This window comes from Callorhinus ursinus, unplaced genomic scaffold (assembly GCF_003265705.2).
Source record: "Callorhinus ursinus isolate GAN/ISIS: 27379988/994484 unplaced genomic scaffold, GSC_fseal_2.0 scaffold5, whole genome shotgun sequence".
Taxonomy (NCBI): domain Eukaryota; kingdom Metazoa; phylum Chordata; class Mammalia; order Carnivora; family Otariidae; genus Callorhinus; species Callorhinus ursinus.
Genome location: NW_027397067.1, coordinates 48,170,033 through 48,197,870, shown reverse-complemented (window position 1 = coordinate 48,197,870; position 27,838 = coordinate 48,170,033). Strand labels below are relative to the sequence as shown.

General features: G+C 37.6%; 1 protein-coding gene and 1 long non-coding RNA gene across 2 annotated transcripts in view; one reads left to right on the top strand and one right to left on the bottom strand.

Annotated features, from left to right (window-relative positions):
* The window catches only part of UBR5 (ubiquitin protein ligase E3 component n-recognin 5), a 132,954-nt gene extending 118,790 nt beyond the window's left edge, over positions 1-14,164 (top strand). Inside the window, 11 exon segments of the mRNA XM_025870932.2 lie at positions 107-218; positions 974-1,118; positions 1,972-2,102; positions 3,712-3,772; positions 5,983-6,158; positions 6,380-6,464; positions 7,688-7,843; positions 8,313-8,426; positions 9,192-9,336; positions 10,544-10,629; positions 13,553-14,164. Coding sequence (XP_025726717.1) covers positions 107-218; positions 974-1,118; positions 1,972-2,102; positions 3,712-3,772; positions 5,983-6,158; positions 6,380-6,464; positions 7,688-7,843; positions 8,313-8,426; positions 9,192-9,336; positions 10,544-10,629; positions 13,553-13,765 — 1,424 coding nt within the window. The 3' untranslated portion in view covers positions 13,766-14,164.
* LOC112823293 (uncharacterized) overlaps positions 1-27,838 on the bottom strand; it is a 122,855-nt gene that overhangs the window by 64,099 nt on the left and 30,918 nt on the right. The window lies entirely within an intron of this gene.

Sequence of the window (27,838 nt, the reverse complement as noted above, 5' to 3'; positions counted from 1 at the left end):
CCTGTCATGTTCTTCTATTTGTCTCAAGTCCTCACGTCGACTTTCAAAGTTAAAGTAGTTGCATTTACGTGTATCTAAACAAAGTGTGTTTCATGTTTCCTTCCAGGTTTAATGCAGAGATTAAGGAACAGAGGAGAGAGGGATCGGGAAAGGGAGAGAGAAAGGGAAATGAGAAGGAGTAGTGGCTTGCGAGCAGGTTCTCGGAGAGATCGAGATAGGTGAGGTCCTTTTGTATCTTTCACTGAATACCACCTTTTTGAATGAAACTGAAGGCAGACCTGTAATGGGAGGGTCTCAATTATGGACTATTTTTTAGAAAAAGTTTTAATATTTGGGTAAATGAATAGTAACTGTACTGTTATTAAAATGTTCTGCTTTAAAAAATCCTGGGGCAGTTGAAATTACATAATATCATTCTTTCCCAAATTTGTCTTAAAATTTTAGTTGCGGAAATTGCGTTATATTTAAGCCTCTTTAATTTTTCTCCTATTAGGGTGGGTGGCATTTTACTTTGGACTAAAATTTCCAGGAAATGTGGGTGGATTTTTGATTTCTCATATTTGATGGTCCTGCTCCCTTAGCATCAAATTGAACTATGCATTGCAAATTTATAGATTAAGTAACAACATCTAGAAAATCTTTTTTTTTTAATATTTTATTTATTTTTATTTATCCATGAGAGACAGAGGAGGAGAGAGAGAGAAGCAGAGGGAGAAGCAGGCTCCTTGATGCGGGACTCGATCCCAGGACCCTGGGATCATGACCTGGGCCGAAGGCAGACGCTTAACCATCTGAGCCACCCAGGCGCCCCTAGAAAATCTTTATTTCCCAACCATCATCTATTAGGCATTCCACTGCCTTTCACATAACTGGAGCTACCTATGTGCTCTGGTTTTTCATCTTTGTTAGCAGTTGTGCTGATGTTTTTTGCAGACAAGGGAAATAAGTTACAATAGCTTTGTTCTTCTTACAGAGACTTTAGAAGACAGCTTTCCATTGACACTAGGCCCTTCAGACCAGCCTCTGAAGGGAATCCTAGTGATGATCCTGATCCTCTGCCAGCACATCGTCAGGCTCTTGGAGAGAGACTTTATCCCCGTGTACAAGCAATGCAGCCAGTATGTATGGTGCACTTAGCTTCCTCTTAACTGACTGTGCCATTTTTGTTTTTGAATTAAAGTTGGCATTGTAAAAATGTTAGCTACTGGCAAGTTATGTGGTTGAGGACTGTAGTAAAAAGGAAGCTTAAGAGGGAAAGCAACAAAATTTGCTGGAGGATATCTTGAGAGGGAGGTTTGTTTTTTCTACCTATGCTAAGTTGGCATTCTACCTAGTAAGTTCCTTGTGTGCAAAGTAATTATCTGTGCATTTAATTTGTACCTTTATTTGTACAAATTGTTACTTTTTGAAGCAGACTTTTTAATCTGTTAAGTGTTGCCAGAAGATTTTTATATTGAATGTTCTGTCAAAGGTTTCTTTCATACAATATGAAACATATAAACTAGTTATTTGTTTTCCTTTATATATGACTTAAATATATGTTATAGCAAGAGAAAATAAAACAAAACCAATTATAGTTCTTTCAGTAAATCCTTAGCCTTAATTATAGGCATCTTTCTTCTCCCTCTTTCACTTCTTCTCTCCCTTTCTTCTACCCTACATGAAAGAAATGTTTTGGCTCTCTGAGGGGGAAAATGGAAACTGAGTATTTGTATGTTTACTCATGGATAGCAAAAATCTTAAAAGGCTTGTCATACAAATTTTAAACTAGCTTTAACAAGACTACCAAAGTTCTCTATAATTAAGCTTCCAGTTTAATAAAATACCTTACTAGTTCAGAAATTTTTTTGTTATCCAAGTGTCTATATTTTCTTCTTTTTTTTTTTTTTTTTTTTTTTTGGATAAAAGATTGTTGATTTAGACAAGAGGTTTCAGAGAGTAGGGGCAACTAACTTTGTTCATTGTTTACAGGCGTTTGCAAGTAAAATCACTGGCATGCTGTTGGAATTATCCCCAGCTCAGCTGCTGCTGCTTCTAGCAAGTGAAGATTCTCTGAGAGCAAGAGTGGATGAAGCCATGGAACTCATTATAGCACATGGACGGTAATGTGTATAATTGGGAAGGCATTTCAGTTTAAACATCAACTACTTTATTTTTAGGATGTAGGTGCTACCATATCTTAAAATTTATACTATAAAGTACACAACATCAAATGGTTTTATAAGAGATGGCTTATAAAATCCATGAGTGAGACAGTTGTTTCACATGTATTAGAAAGTTAGAATTTTAGCAGTGACTTAAGTTCTAAAAATCTTTTACATACCCGATACTTAGACATTACTTGTAAAAAGTACATCTCAAATTCTCTACCAGAATACCCCTAATGGCAGAGGCCAGCTATTTCAAGGAATTACGGTATAGTTCCTACCATAAGCATGAAGCTTCTTTTAGATACACTGATTTATCTTAAAAATCCATGCAAGTTTTTGCTTTCTGTTGTGTAATATATTTGTTTTAATATAAAACTTAAAAAATACCTAATAGTTAAATTATTCTTTTCCCAAGGTGACAAGTAAAAGTGACATCAGGAAGATAAGCCAAACTTACCCTGTGCCTTCTATCCTGAGGCTACTCTAATACCCAGTTGGAGGCTTTTTAGATGCAAATTTCTCTCTTTTCTTCCTAGTCTTGATTTTGCACGAGGAACTTAGATTGTATATCCTCCCAGAAATGGATAAGTGGGTAGGCTAAGCACTGAAATGTAGCACCACTTGCCTGTTTCATAGCCTTTGAATGATGCAAGCCAAAAGACTATTGCTGGGGGGGGGGGGGGGGAGGCAAGGAGACTATTGCTAGAAGTTTATTTTCTTTGCTGGTTATTACTATTTTTCTTCTATGGACTTTTATGTACTGTTTCTTCATTCCTTTTTCCTATCTCTCGAGGTAATCAGCACCCCAAAAGAGCTCAGTCCATTATAGAAAAGGTTATGAGGAATGTGCATTTTGATAAAAAGGTTTTGATATGTAAGGATTGCTAATTTAGTAATATTTTCTGTTGAATGCAAGTAATGTATTATATATTGATTCCTTTCAGCTGGCTATATAAAGTGAATAGTGGGGCACCTGGGTGGCTCAGATGGTTAAGCATCTGCCTTCGGCTCAGGTCACGATCCCGGGGTCCTGGGATCGAGTCCCGCATCGGGCTCCCTGCTCCTCGGGAGCCTGTTTCTCCCTCTGCTTCTCTCTCTCTCTCCCCCCCCCACCCCCATCTCTCATGAATAAATAAAATCTTAAAAAAATATATTTAAAAAAATAGTGAATAGTGAATTAGTATTCTAAAATAATTAAACACACTAAAGAATTTGATTCCTGTTGTGTTTGCCTTCTGAACATTCTCTGTTCTTTTACAATGCTCCCTGTGAGCTTGAACTTCGGTACCCCTATGAAGACTGCATTATTTTGTCTTAAATCGGTAGCCCTTAGCTCATTATCTTGAATCACACATGTAGCATCTAATGTTTTTTTTTGTGTATATAATATTGACTTCTCTGTTTCCTATAATTGCACTGACTAGTAAGAAGTCCTGGATATTTTTTAAAATCTTTAATAAATGTATTTATAAGTCTTTATAAATTCAAATGCATGTTTCTCTACACTAAATTCTAGAAGTCTCAATTATCTGGAATGTGAAAGGCTTTTGGTTTGTTTTAGGGAAAATGGAGCTGATAGTATCCTGGATCTTGGATTATTAGACTCCTCAGAAAAGGTACAGGTAAGAGATGTTTTGTACATATGCTAATAAGCACTTGGAACTCCAATTTAGCACAGCCTGAATTAAGCTTTAACTTAGAGATGTCATGAATTTCTTGGGGCTTGTTCCTCAAGGAAGAAGTGAGTGCCAAAGATGCAGAGAAAATGAGACATGTGGAGGAGCAGTGAGGAAGGCTTTTTTAGTTCCCCGAGAGCTTCAGTGCCAGCCATGGTGGAGCAAACCCAGCATAATCTTATCTCTTGCACTGATTACAACTAAAAACTGAAAAAAAAAAAAAAAAAACGTGAAAAGGAGGAACTGCCTGGGGATTCTGAAAGGTAGACAGTAGCACCCAGATTATACAGGGAGGTCAAATCGATAAAACAGCTGGTATGGCATTGTTTCAGGTGGAGAGTAAAGCTGATCTCTTTTACTCCCATCTTAGCTGGAAGATAGAAAAGGCTTTGAGAACTAAACTGTAGTATTAAACCATTGCCCAGGTCCCAGACTATCCATGGTGCATATATGCAGGGCAGACCCAAAATATATAATAAAAGGCTTTGAAAATTTGTTATCGGAACCATTGCACACAGGTGGTGATATTTCCAATCTGAATCTAACCAGGTTGTCTACTAAACCCCCAGAACATCAACATTCTCCCTATCATTTTAACAAGACCCAGAGTTTCACAACTTAATATTCAGAAGGCCGGGATATACTCCAAAATTACTCAACATACAAAAAACCAGAAAAGACCCACCAGTTCTCTTGGCAAAAGAACCAGTAGATGCTAACTTCAAGATGACCTACTTGTTGTAATTATCAAAGACTTCATCTCCTCTTCTATGAGATGGGGGTATCTTTATCTGATAGAATATGAGATAAAGTTAGGCACTAGTGAACTGAAAGAGGTTCACAGCAGAGAAATATAAACTTTAAAATTAAAAGTGCAACGTCTAGGGATGCCTAGGTGGCTCATTCGGGTAAGCATCGGCCTTTGGCTCAGGTCATGATGCCAGAGTCCTGGGGTCAAGTCCCACATTGGGTTCCCTGCTCAGCGGGGAGTCTGCTTCTCCCTCTCCCCGCCCCCCTGCTTGTCCTCTCTCTCAAATAAAATAAAATCTTAAAAAAGTACATCTAAAAAAATTCAGTAGATAGGTCAATAGCAGAATGAAGATGATAGGAAAGTGTCAGTTTGAAGATAGAAATTATCTACTCTGAAGAACAGAAGATTTTGAACAAAAGAACAATATCAGGAATCTGTGGGACCATAATGAAAGATCAAACATCCATGTCATTGAAGTATCCGGAAGAAAAGGAGAGACTACTACATGAAAATACTTGAAGAAATAGCAGCTGAGAGCCTTCCAAATTTGGTACAAGACCTAGATTTAAGATTCAGTGAGCCCTAAATAGGATAAAGGGAAAGAAAACTATGTCTATATATATTATAATTGAATTGCTGTAAAACTAAGCAGCAAAGAATAGTGCCTTACATATAGAGAAACAGTGATTTGAAAGACAGTGGATTTCTCATCAGAAAGGTACAGCCCAGAAGATAGTATCTATATCTAGTAAAAACATCTTTAAGGAGTTAGGGTGAAAGAAGCTACCAGTTTCATTAGTGATTTTAAATGGAGAAAGATTTAATAGGCATGAGCTTTATTTTTTTTCTCAGATTTTATTTTTTATTTGATACAGAGGGAGAGAGCACAAGCAGGGGGAGCAGCAGAGGGAGAGGGATCCCCACAGAGCAGGGAGCCCAATAATGGGGCTCGATCCCAGGACCCTGGGATCAAGACCTTAGCTGAAGATAGTTGCTCAACCAACTGAACCACCCAGGCACGCTGGCATGAGCTTTGTAGTATCACAGTTCTAAAAGGATGAGTTAAAGAGTTTATTTAACATTTAAATATAAATGTTGCTTTACCTACCTGACTTCACGTTGAGTGATTTTAGACAACTAGTTCATATGTTTTGTTTTTAAAATCAGTCTTGGGGCGCACCTGGGTGGCTTGGTCAGGAAAGTGTCCAACTCTTGATTTAGGCTTAGGTCATGGTCTCAGGGTCCTGAGATTGAGCCCAGCATCGGGCTCCACGCTCAGTGCAGAGTCTGCTTGTTCCTGACCCTCCCTACTCCCCTGGCATGCACGCGTGCTCTCTCTCAAATAAATAAAAGCTTAAAAAAAATAAAATCAGTCTTGGGCCTTAATCTGATATTCTATTACTAGGAAAACCGAAAGCGTCATGGCTCTAGTCGAAGTGTTGTAGATATGGATTTAGATGATACAGACGATGGTGATGATAATGCCCCTTTGTTTTACCAACCTGGAAAAAGAGGATTTTATACTCCAAGGCCTGGCAAAAACACAGAAGCAAGGTTGAATTGTTTCAGAAACATTGGCAGGTAAAATAACGCTAATCTTATATTTGAATTTTTAAAAAAATTCAGTTTGAGACTTCTAAAACATTAGTTTTTAAAATGTGTATGTTCTTCATACGGATTAGAAATGAGGCTGTAGAAAATTTCTCAAAAGACTGTGTGTATATTATGTATGTATGTGTGGGGTTATATGTGTTTTAGAATTATTTTCAAATTTAAATATATTTCCCTGTTTTTATTTTTAGGATTCTTGGACTATGTCTGTTACAGAATGAACTATGTCCTATTACATTGAATAGACATGTAATTAAAGTGTTGCTTGGTAGGAAAGTAAGTGATTTTAATGAACCTAACTGCTTTTACAATTGCAAAAATTTCCTTTTATAGCCGTTATAAATCATTTTCAGACATTTAATGACATGGGAAAAAAAAATCTCAATACATGGAGGAGATAGCCTGGCAGAGTGGGTGACACTGGTGGGTTTGGGGGTGTCTGACAGACCTGGATCTTGATGCAGACAAATCCCCTCACACCTATGGCATATTTTCCCATTTGCAAAATGGTAACACTAGTGCCTGGTAAGTGCTTAATAGATTTTAACTATTATTATTTGTTCAAACAGGTGGTAGTGGAAGTAGAAGTAGTATTTTATTGAAGAGTGTTGTTGGCTTCAAAAATATATGTAAGATGTACAGGAGGGAGAGGGGACAAAAGAATGTGAGAAAATACAGCATAGCATGCTTGATATTTTTCTCTGGGTGATAGAATTAGTTTAATTTCTTTATGCACTTTGACAGTCTGACTGCCTGCACATTCTTTTTATATGGGGGGGGACCACATCCTTTAAAATTAATGTATAATACTAACTATGCAGCTTTTGATTTAAAACACAACTGCCAGTGTTCCTAAAGGTATTATAACGAAATTACTTGACACAATGAAATATTTTAGTCTTTTCCAGCAATGTATAAATGTGTGTGTGTACATATGTATGCATGTACACATATAATGATGTAAACTCTGACCCTATTGAATTCTTAAAGTATTCCAGCTAAAATGTTCTTGTGCAAAGAAGAACTGGATTTAAAGCATAGCAACAGCTCAGAAATGTTGAGGCATTGCCTTTTTAACAAGGCTTATGGGAAAGATGGAATCAAATAGACTCAAGTTTAACCCAATGATACGACCTTCACTAAGTTACTGAATTTCTTCGAGCAGATTCATCATCTAGAATAATCTATATTTTATGATTATAATCAAGACTAAATAGGATATATACTAAGGACCGGCTGCTCAGCATAATCACTGTTTAATAATTAGTGTAGGTTTTTGCAAATAAATTATTTTGTAACTTAAACTCCTCCACTTACTGGCTTTAAATTTTTTTCAAAATATATATTAGACTTACTATATTTTGAAAGTTAAATAATTATCAGAGCCAAAGATTAACATTTTACCTCTTTAAACCAATTATATTTAGTGGAATATTATTCTTTATATCTTCAAATTAGATAAAATTCAGTAAAGATGTTTCATATGATTACTTTCTTAGGTCAATTGGCATGATTTTGCTTTTTTTGACCCTGTGATGTATGAGAGTTTACGGCAACTTATCCTCGCTTCTCAGAGTTCAGATGCTGATGCTGTTTTCTCTGCAATGGATTTGGCATTTGCAATTGACTTGTGTAAAGAAGAGGGTGGAGGACAGGTAAAGCAAATATGTAATTTTCTGATTCTGGCAAGAGAATTTAGTCTGTTTTGCTTGTCTTATATAGAAATAATTTAGATGGGGAAAGAACAAGAGAGACAAACATACGGAAAAAACAGTAGATATCTGGACAGGCACAGAGAGAGATGGAGAGTTAATGAGACAGACTGAAAGGTAGAAGAGTTTTTTGTACTTATTTTTTTTCATTTTAGAGACAGTGAGGGGTGGGCAGAGGGAGAAACTCTTAAGTAGACTCTGCGCATTTAGCGCAGAGCCCGACACACAGCTCGATCTCACTACCCTGAGATCATGACCTGAGCTGAAACCAAAAGGTGGACGCGTAACCAACTGTACCACCCAGAGGCCCCCAGAATTGTCTTTAGATTTTAGGAAATTGTTTTATGAACTGTGGACTTACTACTGCTTTGACAAAATTGCTTTTAAATTGCAAGGCTAAATTTTTTTACAGGTTGAACTTATTCCTAATGGTGTAAATATACCAGTGACTCCCCAAAATGTGTATGAGTATGTGCGGAAATACGCAGAACACAGAATGTTGGTAGTTGCGGAGCAGCCATTACATGTGAGTACTTTCTCGAAAGTGTTCTTTGATCTGATGAGGCTGATCTGATGAGGCTCTTTGTGTCATGTGTGGTAAACTAGTTCAGAGTATATTCGGCTTGCCTATCAAAGGTTAAAACTTTTAAACCAAATTAAATTATGTACAGTGTAAATTATACCTGACTCCAGTCCAAGCACTCTCTCTTCAGTAAAACTATTTGGAAAAACTATGTAATCATCAGAAAGTCAATTTGGTGAGTAAAAGTTGGGAAAGGATTCTTGTGGAACTGAAATGACTACTGTTTTGGGGTCCTACCACCACCCACGTCTAGGTGACTAACTAGAAGGGACTCCAAAGCAATTATAGTCATGGTTTATTATAGCAAAAGGACTCAGCAAGGGAGAAATTTCTCAGTAAGCTTCTAGATTTCAGATTTGTGGGGTTTTGTCATTATGATACCTTTCATAGGATGTGACAGGATAGCATGTTTGACACATTGAAGCATTTTTAATGACTAGCCTGTTAACATAATTAAATTTTCAGTTAAATCCTGCTGTATAACAATACTATTTCACTTTAGAACCTGTAGCCTATTCCTGATGCCTCCCCCCCGCCTTTTGAATCTGTTCAATTCAAAATACAGAACTTAATTGCTTTCTTTCTGGTTTAAAATGAGAACTACTATTCTTAGTCTGCTAAAATTAGATATTGGGCTTTAACAATAATGCTACATGGAAAATAAAGTACTGAGACTAATAAAAAGGTAATTTTTAAAATATTCTGTAGGCAATGAGGAAAGGTCTACTGGATGTGCTTCCAAAAAATTCATTAGAGGATTTAACAGCAGAAGATTTTAGGCTTTTGGTAAATGGCTGTGGTGAAGTTAATGTGCAGATGTTGATCAGTTTCACCTCTTTCAATGATGAATCAGGTATGAAATTTTTTGAATGTTTATGGAATAAACTAGATAGATATATTTACAGGGCTTAGAAATGCTGTGTTACTCAGATGTTTAAAAAGTTTTGTCTACATTTTTAAGATGATTGAACTATGATGACTTAGCATTAGGTTATTCTTAATTCTTTAATTTTTCTAGGTTTTAAAGAATATATGGTTTAGTATAAATACAAGTAAAAATTCTTCGTGGTGAGCAACTACATAAAAGGATTTTTATATACTAAGAAAAAATAATCCACGTAACAGTTCTATTGGCCTTTCCCAGTTCGTTTCTCTTAGACTGTCTAATTGAAGAATTTGACTGTATGGTGTTTGCTTTGTAGAACTGGACCCAAGCTCACTTACAGAGGTGTAGCAACACACAAACACATGGAGAATCTAGAAAGAATAACAAGAGGTAGTGACAGTCCTCCTAGAATAACATATACCCTCAGGGCTTGATTTGCAGCAACTCTGTTTTCAAAGCCCCATCAGCGTAAGAATAGGATTTTTGCTGTGGCTGTATAATAAAACACTGGAAGCGCCAAGAAATGATTCCATGTGTAGTTCAAAATTACCGTGTACATGAAGGTACCAGTTTCTTCCCCTTTTTTACATTTTGCAAACAGGTATTTGGATAAATTTTCTTGTTTCTCTTCTTTGTGCTCGGCAACATATAGATTCATTGTATAATAGTTTTCAAAACTTGTGAGGTAAGAATTTATCTCATTTCCAAACCAAAAACGTAAGAGGGGAAAATAAATACCTAAAAGCTCCTCCAAATATGATCCTCAGATAAGCCGCATCAGCAGCATCTAGAAGTTTTTGAGGAATGCAGAATCTCCGTTCCTTTCCTCCCTCCCCTCAGACCTAGTAAATGAGAATCTGCATTTTAAAAAGATCCCCCAAGTGATTTGTAAACTCAGTAAAATTTGTGAAGCACTGGTTTAAGTTCATGAGAAGAATCATGAATTTTAGATGGCATTAAAGTCATGTGATTATCATTTTTGAGGCTGGTGGTTCATTTTACTTGGTCATCTAAAGTTAGGATTGACTAATGAACTATATAGGTTTTACACTATGCAAATGGTCCTAATTTCCTGACCTCTGATCCTAAAATTTCGATTTTAATCTGTTTTTATAAGAAGCAGTATTTTAAAATAACTAACATAGTATACTGGATTTATATACTTCATTCTTAGGAGAAAATGCCGAGAAGCTCTTGCAGTTCAAGCGTTGGTTCTGGTCAATAGTAGAGAAGATGAGCATGACAGAACGACAAGATCTTGTAAGTTAAAAATTTCACGGAATTTCTAGAAGAAGATACGAAATTTTAAAACACTGTGTATGATAGCCTTTTAAGTTTGTAAACAGTGGTTGGTCATTTTAATTTTGGCTAAGGAAATTATAGAAAGGTCAGAAATACAAGGCAGTTTTAGTTTTTCTACTCTAGAACTAAAAACCGGAAGTATTAATAAAGCCTGTAAGCAAGAGTAAAATGCATTTAGCTATTGATATGCTGTCCTTAGTCCCAGAAGATAATACCAGTTAATTGTTGAGACAGGTTTCTTTCTCCCTATAGTAGTGCTTAAATATGCTGGCTGCTCCTTTTATATATCCTTAATCCTTTTGACCAGTGGCAAGTCCTGGCAAAATTTTTGAATAGTACCTTGATTGCTATCTGTATACTAGGAATAGAATAGCTTGTGATATGTGGGTATCAAGTCTATGATTTTTATCTTACCTACTTACTAGAATCATAAACTAGATAATAAAAACTTTAGTCATAGTGAAAAGCCTACCAAGTCAGTGGAATCCATGTCTAGCCTTGAGTATATAACCAAATCAACCTGCTGTCCATTAATCTTGAAAGGGAATTGTCACCAGACTTTTAGAAATTTGAGGGAAAATCCTAGAGGTCCTTTTTACTCATATTCCTCCTGTCGAGCCAGCCTTGGTTCTCAGTAACTAAAACCAGACTCCTTGTGGAATATATAAAAATGATCCAATTTCTAGAAATATCCTCCAATTTTGAGAGGGAAAATGCAGTTTCCCCTTTACCTTCACTTGAGTCAGTAACTTATTTTTGGGAGGGGGTTATGCATTTAGGACTCCTTAATTTTTACACGGTTCCAGGAGCCTTCCAATATTTCCTTCTGCGCTACAGTGAGACAGGTTTTTCGGTAGTCCTAGCTGTCAGCTGGTTCTATTCTTGGTTTTAGCCACTCTGGGAATTTCTACTTAGGTTGTTCCCTAGGTATTTCCAGGAATTTTGCTTGGTTCCATGTAATTCAGCTTTCCCAATCTTGTGGATCCTAAAGTCTCTGCCAGTGCTAATACCACATCTGTCCTTTTTGGTTTCATTGTTAGGGTTCTACCACCTATATAGTCAGTTTTTTGATTCAGGTACCTTGTTTCTTTAAGAAAGGGGCCATATCAGTTCTGTAAGACATACCAGAAACAGAAATGATTGGCGATCTGGTGTAAATTCTAAGGTTTTAATGGACTATTTTTTTATCCCCTAGTTTTAATGTTCTGTTTTTAAACCAATAAATCCTCAGTTCTCACAGTCCAGTTAAATTTCACTGCAGTTTCTGCCTTCTACTGGAAGATAAATTTGCTAACTATTCAGTTTTTTTAAAATGAAAGAAAGAAGACCTCCCTTTATAAAGGGCCTCAGAATTTCCTATAAACAGCTTTAACTTGTGAGCGTCACTCCTCTATTTGTAGGGCTTAAGCAGTATGTCAAGGGGTAACTCTCCTCTTTTGGGAAGAATGCTTCACAGTTGTTGGTTTTATCCTGAGGTGTCTGAGAAGAGCTGAAGAACATAACAGACTATTCAGAGCAAACTGTTCTCCCTTGAATTATTAGTCCTGCAAATTACAGGGTATTTTGCGCTACTGGGTAAGACTACATAGTTTATTCCCCTCTTAGTCACAGTTCACTAGTAAAAGTTCTGAAAAGTCTTGTAGTATATTTCTCTTCTTCCAACTTTTGGGATGTCCAGCAATGGTAGCTATCTACCCTGGCTAACCATATCCATCTTTGGAGAAACACTTTTAAGTTTGTTCTTCCCTTGTAAAATGAGTGGATTGGACCAGCTTTAATCTCTAGACATCTTTTATCAAGTTCTTTGAAGAGACACTTAGCAGGGATTCTTTTTCTGCCCCCTTCTGTAGAAGTTAGAGGAGATTTCTCATAAAATCCTTCTTTAAGGAAGCAGATTACAGTTGACCCTTGAACGGTGTGGGGGTTAAGGGCACCAACCAACCCACTATGCAGTTGAAAATCTGAGTATGACTTTTGACTCCCCCCAAAACTTTACTAATTGACCAGAAGCCTACCAATAACAGTCCATTACACGTATTTTGTATATGTATTACATAACTGTATTTTTAAGCTAAAGAAAATGTTAAAATCATAAGGAAAATACATTTATAGTACTGTATGTGGTATATTTATAAAAAAATTTGCATGTGGTAGAGTATGCAACTCTTGATCTTGGGATTTTGAATTTGAGCTCCATATTGGGTGTAGAGATGACTTTAAAAAAAAAAAATCCACATGTAAGTGGACTCAGTGTAGTTCCAACCCATGTTGTTCAAGGGTCACCTGTAGTTCATTTAGGTTTTCTAGTCACTCTGGGATATTGGATATATTTGTCTTTTTAGTTGTGCATTTTGGAATGCATTAGATTTAAAAAGCCTTACCTTTAAGAAATAGGAACTGGGCACTGTAAGAATGTAATGTGTATCATTCCTCATTGATCTGTACAAAGTACAGAAGTTAACATTTATTTATACGGTGTCACACAAAATAGATGTGTAGTGAAATTCAGCGTTAATATGGCTTATTGCATGGATTTTTTGTACGTAGATACTCCCCAACACTTTAATTATTCCTGTATCACAATATAGCACTGAAACTAATTATTTTGCTGGTTAGATAAAATGCAAAACAACTTTTTTGATAGCCTGTGTGAATTTTAAAAACTTTTTTGGAGACCTTGTGCCCTATATCCACTAAAACCGTCACTTTTCTACATACCTGACACTTTTTTCTTTTCAGTACAAGAAATAAATTTAAACCCCAGTTCAAAATAATATCCCTCTGTAGGTTTTAACATAAGAATGGGCTTCTCTGTATATATTGCCAGAATTAATGTTAATCTGTTAAAAGCCAAAATTGTAATTATTTTATTCCTGTTTAGGTTTACTTTTGGACATCAAGCCCATCTTTACCAGCGAGTGAAGAAGGATTCCAGCCTATGCCCTCAATCACAATAAGACCACCAGATGACCAACATCTTCCTACTGCAAACACTTGTATTTCTCGACTTTACGTCCCACTCTATTCCTCTAAACAGATTCTCAAACAGAAGTTGCTACTCGCCATTAAGACCAAGAATTTTGGTTTTGTGTAGAGTATAAAAAGTGTGTATTGCTGTGTAATATTACTAGCTAATTTTGTAGATTTTTTTTCCATTTGTCTATAAAAGTTTATGGAAGTTAATGCTGTCACACCCCCTGGTGGTACCTTCAAGAGATTAAATGCAAACAAACATTCCTTGCTGAGTTTGTAGCTTAAAGGCCTGAGGAGCACTAGCAACATTTGACTAATGGTTTGCTAGTCGACAACTTCTGGGTCTAACCCCAGCCAAAGATGACAGCAGAACAACATAATTTACACTGTGATTTATCTTTTTGCTGAGGGGAAAAATGTAAAATGTTCTGAAAATTCACTGCTGCCTTTGTGGAAAGTGTTTCAGCAAAGGTTCTTGTATAGAAGGAATAGGGAATTTCAAAATAAAAAATTAAGTATGTTCTGTGTTTTCATTTTAACTTTTTTTATGGTGTTTAATTTGTGGTTGGCTGCAATTGTGTATCATGTATATGGAACTTGTAAAAAGTTCTGGACATTCAGATCTTAGAGATGAAATCACTTTTACCTATGAAAACCACTTTTATTGCGGTTTATTTTAGCTGCATTGAGCTCTAGGATATTAAATGATATCACTAATATTTTGCATGTAATTTGTTCATTTGAGTAAGGGCACTTTTTTGTACATATGATGGGGCCAATGCACAGTACTTTATCACAATCAACTTTTTTTTCTCTGTATCCCTATTTCAATGAGCAGTCAGTCAGGAGGTTACTGCACTTCAGTTCTAATTAGACATTTGTACTAAGGTATTTCAGTTATGTAAACTCAGCCTGGGCACTTTCTGATAACTGTAAAATGTTTTATAAGATCATGATTATTGAAGATACATTTTGGAAAATTTTAAATGTTCGTGAGCAGCTTAACTACTTTTGTATCTAGCCTTTTTTAAGTATCTTGTTACATTTACTTTTTTAAATAAATTACAGAAGAAATGTCAAGTAATATTGAAGAAACAATAGTTTTTATTTATGTAGTTGTACATTTTTAAACTAAGGGTAATACACCAACATGGTTATGTGCATAAAAATTTTTGATTTAAAGAACTGAAAGTTTATATACACATGGACTATAAGAAAGAGAAGAAAATCAGTCCACATTTTACAGTTAGCAGAGACTCCTGAATGGCACTGGCCAGGCCACCTTTTCTTTTTACAAATGAGGGAAGTGAAGTGTGACCCTTACTTGGCATAGGAAGTTAATTCACTTATACTTAGTAACTAAGTGACAGGTTTTTTGATGACCCATTAATTATGTAGCCTAGGACCAGTATCTCTAAATTCTTGTGGTTTTAGTAGCTTTATTCAATGGCATAAGGAACACTGTTTTCTCACTAAGTCTTCAAAAAGTGACTTAAACTAGTCACTTTACATATTGAAAATGAGAGAAATTCTCTGAAATCTCCTCTACCTTTCAATTCCTTTAAGAGGACTCCTGGCCTTTGGGATGTTTTTCATATTCAAAGGCGCTATGCTTTTATTATATAACTTCCTGCAGAAGACTGAACCATGTGATATTCTCAGCCCTGCTGACACAATAAATATTAAAAACTAAAATGATAGTAGTGAAACTCATTGTATTACTTAAAAGTTATACAACATGCTGTATTAGATTTGTGTAAATTAACCAAAGGTTATTTTACAAAGTGAGATATTGGTTTTTATGTCTAAATGCTATTTCTGAATAAATGAAATAGTAGTTAGATTAAGAGCTAATTATCATCAATGTGTCTGGAAGAGATAAAATTTATATATCACCTTAACTTCTGTATGCACATGATGGGATTGATAAAATATTAAATGAAAACAAACTAGATATGATTAGGACATTTGAAACCCTAATTGTGAACTTATTTTTAATAGTTACTGAAAGAATGAAAATATTTAAAATAATGCACAATGTCTTAAGTCTTCCTAAATCAAGATTTTGGTTAAAATGCTTTTAGGACTATTAAAAGCAGAGTGAGTTTTTTTTTTTTTTTTTTTAAGTAAAGCATAAAATGGTTCTAAATGGAAAATAAAGTCATGTAAAATAAAGTTCTCTTTTGGTCTTGTTTAGTGATTAAATCTAATAAAATTGAAAACAAATTTAGGAAGAGAAGACCAAGAATGAACTTTACTGGGGGGTTTTCAAAGTTTTGCTACTTTTACCCTTTCCCCCTACCTAAACCATCTGTATCTTGACTATCCAGTACAGACTTGAGGTTTTTAATGATATCACTATTTAATACTTGCCCCTGAATATTTCTCTTCTAAAAATGATTGTTTTAACGGTAGCCAGTGATTTCTAGGTATGAACTCAAACCAGATCTTCCCATGAGGTAGTAGTTCTTATGCTACTCTATGCATAAGATTCCCTGGTAGAGCACATAGTGCACATTTCCTAATCTTTGCCCATTCTTTCAATCACATTCTGATTCAGTAAGTCTTCAGTGGAGTACGGAAATCTTTATTCTTAAAACAGCATCCCAGGTGATTCTGAAACAGTGCCCAAAGAACATTCTTTTTCATGAATGTAAATCCCCCTGTTGTCTGTCCTTAGAGCCAAACTTTTCCTATCTAAAGCCTATGGAAAATTATTTGTCAGTCATCTAGTCCTGATTAGGTTCTTTCTCCTAATAAAGGACTTACTGGAAGTGTCTTCAATAGGCTGGTTGAAAATATTTTCAGTGTTTACATTAACCTAAGCAGGTAAGGCATGGACGGAGATTAATTCTTCTCTAAACATCATTTGATTAGAGATGTATTTAAAATGTGACTTTGTTTATTCATCTCAAGATACTTTATAAGCAAATTATCTTGTTACCTCTCTTCAAATTAAAAAAAAATCACTGCATTGCTATGACTGTGCAACATGAAGTTTCTCTTACTTACTTTTATTCAGTACTTACTATGTGCCAGGCACTTTGTCAAGTGCTTTACAATATAGTGTCTCCTTTTATCCTATGAGATGGGGGCTGTTGCCATCCTCACAGACAGGAAACTAGACATAGGTTAAACAACTTACTCAAGTTTACACAGTTAATAAGTCTTGAAGTGAGATATGATACTAGGCATTCTGGAGCTTGCATTCCTAAATGTTGGGCTATACTATTTTGTGGAAGGTATGATTATAACCAAGTTGAGTTAGTCATTAAGGGTTCGCGGGGTGGGTGGGTGTGTGTTTGTGATTTCCTCCATACCATCAAGCAATGCACCAATACTAGCACAATTTAACTCATTCTGACACTATCTACCTGGAAATAGCATCTGATTCTACAGGTCAAGGGCTCAGTGCCACAAAGACTGCCCTTCACTTCAGATATCAACTGCAAGCCCAGGTTGTTACCGATACTTCTGACTGACAAGCTGTAAATCAGAGGTTCCTGTGAACCCCGCCCTTGGGTTTGAATGATTTGCTAGAGTGGATCACCAAATTCAGAGGAACATTTTGCTTACTAGATCACTAGTTTATCATAAAACGATCTAACTCTGGAACAACCAGATCAAAGATAAGCACAGGACAAAACATGATTAAAGGGTGTGGAGCTTCCATGCCCTCTCTAAGCATACAATTTTTCCTGCATCTCTACATGTTCACCAACCCAGAAGCTCACTGAACCCTGTCCTTTGTGTTTTTATGGAAGCTTCATTACATAGATTAAAAATCATTGGCCCTTGATGATTGATTTCAACCTCCCACCACCTTTCCCCTCTCCCGACGTGTGTGTGCACACACATACACGGTGTGCATGGGACTGAAAGTTCAAACCCTGTCATTACATGGGATTCCCCCTGGCAACCAGCTTCCACGTTGAGGTGTGGTCCAGAAGTTACCTCATTAATATAACAAAAGACAACTTTACCACTTTCATCATTTAAATTCCAAGGGTTTTAGGAGCTCTTTGCCAGAAAGGAGGACAGAGACCAAATACATATTTCTCACTATAAATCACAATACCACAGTCCACTCTTGGGTCTTCAAACATGGATACTTTTATAGCAAAACAAAAAGGTCAGAAGATATCAGCATATTAGCCAGAATCCCATTCAGTCATTAATAACTCTACAGTCTATCATCCTATCATATGAAAAATGTCTCCCAGGCGAGGCCATTCAGGTCTGCAAGCTTACATTGTATCTTGTCAGGTTCCAAAAGCAGGAGTGGTGTCAAATATATGCCGTCACCATTTCAGGCAGCTGGTGTCATCAAGCTAAGAGACAATACAGTCTCTTGCTCTGAGCCTCTTTCTAGGTGTTAATGTAATATTGGATTTCCCTCATTACATAACCCATTTATTCATTCTTTTACCCATAGCTACTGTTTTTCCTTTTCTCCATTTATACCAAACTTTTCCACCTTTGGAAGGGAAATTAGGTTTGGCCACCGTGCTTGTCTAGATTGCAGGCACCAGGACTAGTCTAGCAAGTCTCTCCCCTTCAAGTCCACTTCTGTTCAGATAAAGTAAGGTTACACAGGTGTAAAGTTAATGGACTATTTTTACTATCAGGCAATATAGCTGAATTTGGTTACCTGGAATTTGGCAGGTAGGGTGAAGGTAAATCCTGCCTCATCAGGCCCTTAGAAACTGTGACAAAGGTTAAAAACAGTCACAGTTTCTTGCTTAAGAATCACCCCTGCTTCCAGCCCTTGCAGTTTCAATAGCCTGGATCTATGACCAATGCATCAAGTAGGAGGGGACAAAAAAATGGAAGTGATGTGGGGAAGAAAGAATATTCACACCTTCCCCCAGCCTCTCTTCCCCAGATTCAACAAAAAATAACAAATCTATCTAGTAGGGACACTTCTTTACCCCCACTCATGTTAATGTTGAGCATCAGCACACACTCATAAAGGCATAAAAGCCAGCCCTTCATCCCTTTATATCCCCATTTTAGACAACCAATGTTTGTTTGGGTTTTTTTTTTTTTTTTTAAGATTTTATTTATTTATTTGACAGAGAGAGAGAGAGCACAAGCAGGGGGAGCTGCAGGCAGAGGGAGAGGGAGAAGCAGGCTCCAGGGAGCTCAACATGGCACTCCATCCCAGGACCCTGAGATCATGAGCTGAGCCGAAGGCAGACACTTAACCAACTGAGCCACCCAGGTGCCCCCATTCCTCAAATTTCCACAGGACTATACTCCATATGAGCATCTCTTTAATGGGCCAGGTTTCCCCACTGGTCATTGGCCACTGCCAGGAAGTCAGTAAAAACCCAAACATATGGACTTTTTACCACTGTTCAATTCTTCTATCACTGCACAACCAGACTGATCTATTTTTACTTTCTTTAATCAGAGTGGTGGCTTCCAAACAATGTCATCCATTCACCTTGGAACTGCCATCCACAGACCAAGCAGCTCTTTTTTGATCAGTCAAAAGGTGTTTATAGGGCACTATCCAAGTGACAATAAAATTCAGCAGCTTCTCACATAGTTCGAGTCAGTCCTATGGGGTAAGAGCCTCTTTCCTTGTAAGTATCTCCTCCTTGCATTCCCCAGACAGCCTAATCCCGCATACACCATTTCCATTTTGTTATGGAATCCTTCTGGCCACTGTCATCTCCCATCAGAGAATTTCCTGGACATCACCCAAGACATGTGGGTATTTCAGATTTTAATATCATGTTATGTCCTTCAGTCATAGGAACAGTTTCAATAAATGTCAGATAGCAAGGTGGTAAATGCTCCTCAAATGGAAATTCTCTTGTCCAAAATCCCAGTGGTCATCTCTAGGAGGCACTCATGGGCTCTTGCCATAAGCCCCAGTCTACACTCCACATAGGGCTATTGCACAGATAATTTGACCCTACCAGCACTATAGCTTTCATTCCACACTCTGTGGGCTCAGGCAATCTTACTGATTCCCACTTTAGCACTGCTTGAAGGGTGGATTTACAGGTCTTCCGTTTTATAGTACTAGGTAGGGAGAGCATTCTCATTGAGATACACTGTCCATCTCCACATACAATCAAGTAAAAGAGATGCAACCACTTCTCCTAAAGCCTGTTCAAACATACAAATTCTACAAACTTTTACTGTAATTCCATCAACTCCTATATTCCTAACTATAGTCTCCATTAGGATTTCATTGACAGGTTTTGTTTTTACAATACTAGATGGAAGAAGTGCTCCCCAGTTGGACATAATATCCATTCCCATAAAACATCCAGGTAAGGGAGACACAACTTCTTTACAAGTAGTCCCCAACTTAACAACAGTTTGACTTACAGTTTTTCAACTTTATGATGGTGCAAAAACGATATGCTTAAAGTAGAAACTGTACTTTGAATTTTGAATTTGGATCTTTTCCTGGGCTAGTGGTATATGGTAATGATACTCCCTTGTGATGGTGGGCAGTGGCAGCGAGCGCGGCTTCCAGTCAGCCATGTGATCACAAGGGTAAATAACCAATACGCTTACAGTCATTCTGTACCCATATAACCATTCTGTTTTTCATTTTCAGTACGGTATTCATTAAATTGCATGAGATAATCAACAGTATTATAAAATAATAGATGATTTTGCCCAACTGTAGGCTAATATAAGTGTTCTAAGCATATTTAGGGCAGGCTAGGTTGAGCTATGATATTTGGTAGGTTAGACCTATTAAATGCATTTTTACTTATGACATTTTCAACTGAGGACAGCTTAATCAGGACACAACCCCACTGTAAGTTGTAAGTTAAGAAAGATCTGTATATAATACCTGCCTAAACATTCCAACTTTCATAATCCTATCAACCAAGAGTCAGGGCTCCACCAATGGGTTTTCGTATCACAGTTCGAGGAGTCCCAGAAACTCTTCATCTCCTGACCAAATTACTCACTCTTGTACAAAAGATACTGGATCTCTACTGAGGTATGAAGCTAAGGAACCCTGGCCCTTTTGTCAATCTTTAACTTAATTAACCTCCCTAATCCCTGCCTCAAGCGATTCCTGATCAGGTTTTCCCATAGTAATCTGTACCTTCCAGTTTTTAAAATTTCTCTGAACAGGGATAAATAGATTAGACTTCTTTGGGGCCCTTTAATTTGGGGGCACCAATAGGAGCTCCCTTTGGCCCACCCAACCTTGGGTAGTGCTGTATTAAAAGCTTTGTTTTAACCCCATCAATGTCTGTTTTATTCATTCTATTTTTTAAGAAACATTTGAAGATTCCCCTTGACTCCTCTTTGTTTTGCCCCTATTGATACTTGCTTTATTCACTTTATTTTTTAATAGTCATTTAAGAATTTCCACCTAGTTGGGAAGAGTCTTTTGATGTTCTCTTGGGCTTTTTGCCATTCTCTTGTTAATTAACTAATTTTTTTAAAAAAATATTTTATTTATTTTATTTTAAAAAAGCAAGTGAGCGGGGTGAGAGGCAGAGGGAGAGGGAGAAAATCTCAAGCAGGCTCTGCAGCAAGCACAGAGTCCGATGCAGGGCTTGATCCCACAACCCTGAGATCATGACCTGAGCCAAAACCAAGAGTTGGACGCTAAACCGACTGAGCCACCCAGGCGCTCCTTAACCTAGTGTTTTTATTAGCATCTGTAAAACCCATGAGGGGAAGCTGGGACAGTAAATTTGATAAGGCTTCCTTAACTGTTTTTTGGTTTTGTAGCAATAGGGTTATATGGGGTGCCCAGTGAAAGGATCCCTTTGAGCCACAGCATTAACCATGACCTGGGTAACAGGCATATTTAGTAGGTAAATATCCCAGGCATCATAAAGCCAGTCCCACATGGCTTGCATATGAAGCATATTAGCTGCTTCATCTGGGGTGTTCCACTTGGCAATCTTAGGGGGAGAAGGACAGTCCCCCTTCTCAGGGTAAAGGGACCTTACAGTGGCTTTCATCCAGTTCACCAGGCTGGCTATTCTTTCAGGAATAACCCCTGTGTATCTGGTGCATATATGGCCATCTGTGATTGTTCCATAGTGAGCTGTGGGTCCTGTATCAACCCAAACATGCTCTTCCATTCTGCAGCATTCAAAACCAAAAATGCAGCCCCCAAATTAGTTACTCTCACAATCCATTTCAATAAAGATCCCTTCGGAAGCCAATGATAACAATTCACAAAGTGAAACAACTCCTTTACACTATACTCCCTGGTTTTAAGACTTCTTGGTTTTGCCTTCCTGAAACTGACACATTAAGTTAACAAATGCTTGGCAATTCTACCGTAAGGAAACTCTGGCTAACTTGATCGATGTATGAACCTGTTTTGCAGATGCTGACTGATGAGACTAGCTAACACTGGAGCAAATGAATTTTTAAAAAAATTTTTTTAAAGATTTTATTTATTTATTTGACAGAGAGAGACACAGTGAGAGAGGGAACACAAGCAGGGGGAGTGGGAGAGGGAGAAGCAGGCTTCCCGCGGAGCAGGGAGCCCGATGCGGGGCTCGGCCCCAGGACCCTGGGATCATGACCTGAGCCGAAGGCAGATGCTTAACGACTGAGCCACCCAGGCGCCCCACAAATGAAGAATTCTTGAGCTACAAAGACGGGACCAAGGGTGAATGAAAGGAATCTCTGTGATGACACATCCCAAGATCTCCACCCTGTTTGCTATGCTTATGCTGCCATTTTTGAACCTATGTTCCACCAAGAGACATGATTCCTGAATGCACATGCTCAGAAAGGAGGATACCTTCCATTTTTCCCTCTATCCAATCAGCATATTCCACATCCTGACCTCGTATCCTTGAATACTCCAAAAGCCCTTTGAGGGGGTTGGACTTGAGGCTTGCTCTCCTGTCACGTTTGTCTGCCTCCCGAATAAACTCTTTCCTTGCTGTGTACTCAATGTCTCAGTGATTGGCTTTGCTGAACATCAAGTAGACAAACTTAGGTTTGGTTACACTACCCCCTACACCGACTACCTTCTTGGTGACCACAGTCTTAGAGGTACTTTCTGTTGCCTCTGAATAGTTTTTTCTTCTCTCAGTGGCTTTGAGTTGAGTGGCAAAGCACAGACAGAGCCAAATCTGAGCTTGGTTGACCACCCGATGCTCTACTCAATACTTGGTTAATTTCATTTTAGCTATCATAGATAACAATAACCAAAAGATTATATAGGCTAAAAACAAAACACAACGAAGTCCAAAAACAAGACACTTGTGCTAAGCCCACATCACCAAACGAAGGCTTAATACCTAATCTAATTGTAGTTTCAGCCTTCTCTAGGAATGTAACACTCAGTATAGAATTTTTTTGTCAGTACCAATGAGGTAATCTGACACATAAACCCTCAAAAGAAGAGGAGGTAATCTGATCTTTCTTTATCCCTTCCCCCTTCCACCTATAAAAGCCTTCTACCTAGTACAGCTCCTTGGAGCTCCTTTCGATTTGCTAGATGGTATACTGCCCAATTAATAAATCATTGAATAAAGCCAATTAGATCTTCAAATTTACTCAGCTGGATTTTTGTTATTTTACAGATATGGTGGCAGTGACAATTTCTGAGGCAAACTGCTGATAGCATTCAGGAAAATAAGAAACACAGGTGTGGTACTTGTGAACTCCTTTTAGAGTTCTCTTTCTCGGTGTTTCTGAGGGCCATGGGTAAGTTCTTCTAGATTCTGAGCTCCTCTCTCTGCATTCAGCTCCTGATCTAATTGGCTTCCCAGTGCTGGGCAAGTCAACTTAAAATGGCAGATGGTTCTGCCTGAAGGTAAACCTCTAGCCTTTTAGACCACAATTTCCAGGTTTTTTAAGGGGAGAACTTCCAGCCCTAATTCTGTCCTGAGATCCATGTGGGAACTGTTAATGATGGCGTGTAGTTCCCCATCCATGAAGAGCCCCTAGTTCAAAGTGCCCAGTTGTTGAGGTCTGTTGGTTCAATCTTTTCCCTAATCCCAAGATTCCACACAGGGAACTGTTGGTAGTTACTGGCTAGAGCTGGACTGGGTCCAACTTAAAAACCAGACTGAATTCAGAATTAGACTGGGTCTGATTTAAGCCGGACTGGATCCAGTGTGAGGCCTCAAGAGAATATAATTTTATTTTATGTAAAGGCTTTGCTAATGAGAATCTCAGAAGTAAACAAAACTCACAAAACTGGTGAGCACAGGTCAAGCATTTAAAAACTGTTAAGAGTAACTGCCACCTAACCCAAAGACTTCATGGAATGGGTTAGACTGACACTAGGTCAACTGCCGACTTCAAGAAAATTTCTGTGAAATGAAGTACACGGTAAAATCACACAATTCCCAACCCAGCAGCACATCCCTTTCAGATATTAGTTTGACTCCAACTGACTCAACTTAGCTAAACAAATAAATAAATAATAAAAATGGGATTCTTAAAATCCAAAGAGTCAAGTGTGCCACCTTCTGACAACCTGATTATTTTATGTCTAAGAATTGGTCCTGGAAGTTGTAAACATCTACAAAAATGGCAAAATCTTACAAAGCTTGTTGTGTGTTCTAAGAACTTGGCTTGGTAACCATCAGGTTGAGGTCCCAAAATATTGCTGTACAGAAATGTGGGTTATATCCCATTTGCAACTAGATATGGCTGGACAGAAAATATAGGTTAAACTCTATTTGTAGGTGGGGTCCTACCAAAATGCTGCCAACCCTCAAGGGAATTACAACCTAGAATTACAATGGCCATTATGGGGAACATTCCAAGTAGACAAGAACGTTTAGAAGTGCACTTGAAAGTAAGGGTTCCCAAATCAAACAGAATGAAAACCTATTTTAATTGGCACACAGAAGACTCCAAAAGGTTTCAAAATTCCAAAAGAGCTTCATTGAAAGAATCATTGCAAAAGGCTAATGAAAAATTAAAGATTAGTTATTATTTTAAAAAATTAAAGAGGTACCTAAAACAAAAAGACTCTAAGATTGATGAACTTCTACTGCTCCCCCACTTCCTCCTTTACTTGAGTACTCATTCTAGTAATCCTCTGTCTGAACTATCCTTACATTTTGTAAAGACTACATGAGCGTAAACAAAAAACTGAGACAGGGGAAAAAAAGCTGTTTTTTCCTTCGCTCCTTTTCCTGCTAGGACCTACACCCCTGCCTTGCATGTGCCTTATTGTATTTCCTCCTTGTAAAGGTCAAGAAGTTACTGATTCTTTGGAGTCTTTCGGCACAATAGATAATGTCAAAGGAGTGACCTGGTGAAGGTCATCATGTACTTCCAAGGCCACTGACTCTAGACACCTTCACACCAAGATCCCTGGCTCCAGGGCATAAATGACTTATGGAGGACACCTGAGTACTCCACCTTGTTCAACCAGTTCCTGGATGCCTGCGAGGACACATAACACTAGACCACTGTCCTCCATAAAAACCCCAGACCCCAAGCAAAGACAAGACCCATTCTCTTTTTCCTGAGTCTGCCAAACACTCTGTCTATATATGCTCTCTCTGTATCTTCAATAAACTAGTCTTACCTTCTGCTGGCTCACGTTTGATTCCCATCCTGCATGAAGCCAAGGACCCTGCTGGCTCATCCTACAGGACCCTCTTCCGGTCCTCAACCCAGCCTGTCTGCATCAAAACCACCTAGTTAATGGCCCATATCTACCTTCGAATGAGCGCCCCCCCTCACCCCCACACAGTTGATGGGACTCTAGGGGAATAATGTAGCAGTTTATCAGAAAAATCCTTCCAACAGCCTAAGTAAAACTAAAATTAAAAATTAATGAAAACTGCCAAATTCTGATAAATACGGAAGCTATCCACTTTAAAGTCCACTCAGAACCTACAAATGGGATCCTGGGAAAACTAGCAGAAGCTGGCTAAGGGTAAGAATTCTTACCAGAGTCAGCTCTCCCAATTCTCTGGCTATAGTATAAGGTAGAGAAAGGAAAAGAAAATATCTTCTACACCCTCTTTGGGGATGCCTCTTAAGTCCAAGGAGTTGTCAATACTACCAGAAATATCGTTTGTCCTGACTGAAAACTGGTAAGATACCTAAAAGAAATTTTTAAGTAGCTCTACAATCAAAAACTGGGTAAACTGGAAAGTGATACTCAGAGCCTGATATGTTTTTTGTTTTTTTTGTTTTTTTTGGCCTTCTCCTAAGCTAATTGAAGATAAAGTAGTTAGACGGGTGGATCAACCTATAAGTTTCAACCCAATTCTTTGAAGAATTATAAGCAACTATATTTATCCTATAATCCTTGCAAAACTAGAAATGCAGCTCTAGAGGCAGTTCAAAGTTCACCTATTCCTTTTTTTTTTTTTAACCAACCCCCAATTCTCCCCTATTTATCCTATAGGGCTTGTAACTTGCATTCTTCCCTGTGCCTTTGAGATGCAAATGTTCAAGTACAAACTTCAGGGAGGTAATTCTGATTTTTATTTTTTAGGGAGGTAATTTTTTTAAAAATATTTTTTATTTATTTGAGAGAGAGAGCAAGCACAAGCAGGGGGCAGGAACAGAGGGAGAGGGAGAAGCAGACTCCCCACTGAGCAGAGAGCCTGATTCAGAGCTTGATCCCAGGACCCTGAGATCATGACCTGAGCTGAAGGCAGAGGCATAGCTGACTGAGCCACCCAGGCGCCCCTTTAGGGAGGTAATTCTTATCAGAAGAACAACAAAAGAAGGAAAGGCCATTTGGAACTTGGGCTAATAGAAAATCTCAAGTGTACAGAAGCTATAAGGTCTCTGTGTCTGACTATATTTGCATGTATCCATATATACGTTACGGATGTGGTATTTTCTACCTCTGGATGATATTGCCAAAATTAATTGGCTTAAAGAAAATCAAGTGCTTATATGAATTAAGTACTCATAAAAATTCTCAAAAATATAACAGGAAGTCACCCAACAATTTTTCAGGTTCACGTGATCTGGGGTAATCTTTGGCAAATAAAAGCTGGTCTAAGTTTGGTTTAATTAAAATAGGCATGTCTTCAGAGTTACCAGCATTAAATGTAATGCAGACATACAACTTCTATTCTAACTGGGTTTACTGGTCAAATACATTCTTGTTATCTCTCATGAAATTTGTCAGCAAGAAAAATAGCTTAGGGGGTGCCTGGGTGGCACAGTTGGTCAAGTGTCCCACTCTTGATATTAGCTGAGTTCTTGATCTGAGAGTCATGCAAGCCCCACGTTGAGCTCCATGCTGGGTGTGGAGCCTACTTAAATTAAAAAAAAAAAAGAAAGAAAAAAAAGAAAAATAGCTTGGGAAGATGGCTGACTTCGTGTAATGTCTCATCAAGTTTTAGTGGATAACCTAAATATAATTATTAAGAACAAGTAAAGTAAGTAGGACCAAAAGGTTGTAGGTGTAAGTAGTTGTAAGTAGTTTTCCCAAATCTTTTGGGTAAACTGAAAACAAAATTTTGCTAACTTAAATTCATTAAATGTCCAGATCTTTTCCAAATAAAATACTGAAAAGTATGTTTTCAAAAACTAAAGAGTATTTATATATTTGCCAAGCCACAAAATGCTAAAAGTTCACAAGTGATTACTTCTTTATTTTCACTAAAATTAAGGATTTTTAGGGTGAAAATTCTCATGTAATTAAAACTACTAGAAATAATAAAGAAAAGAAATTATATGTGTGGTCAGGACTGGCTACAACTGAAATGAATTTAATTAAGTGAATGAGTTTTAATATCAAAAGTAAGCTGGTACAAAATTTGGTTTTTCTCGCTCTTAAAAAGACAAAGTCTTCTTGGACTATTGGTCTGCTCTTGATAAGAGATTGTAAAGGTTGGGTGCCTGGGTGGCTCAGTCGTTAAGCATCTGCCTTCAGCTCAGGTCATGATCCCAGGGTCCTGGGATCGAGCCCTGCATCGAGTCCTGCATCGAGCTCCCTGTTCAGCGGAGAGCCAGCTTCTCCCTCTCCCACTCCCCCTGCTTGTGTTCCCTCTCTCACTGTGTCTCTCTCTGTCAAATAAATAAATAAAATCTTTAAAAAAAAAAAGATTGTAAAGGCTTTTATTTTTTTAAGTAATCTGCCTAGAAAGTAAAAATTTTGTGTTTTAGCAAAATCATCTCCCATGCTTCATGTTATTTTTATTATCAGGTCTTTGATTATTTAACAAAGTTGTATGTACACTATTAAAAGAGCTAAGGGTTTTTGTGGTTTTTTTTTTAACAACTATTTAACTTT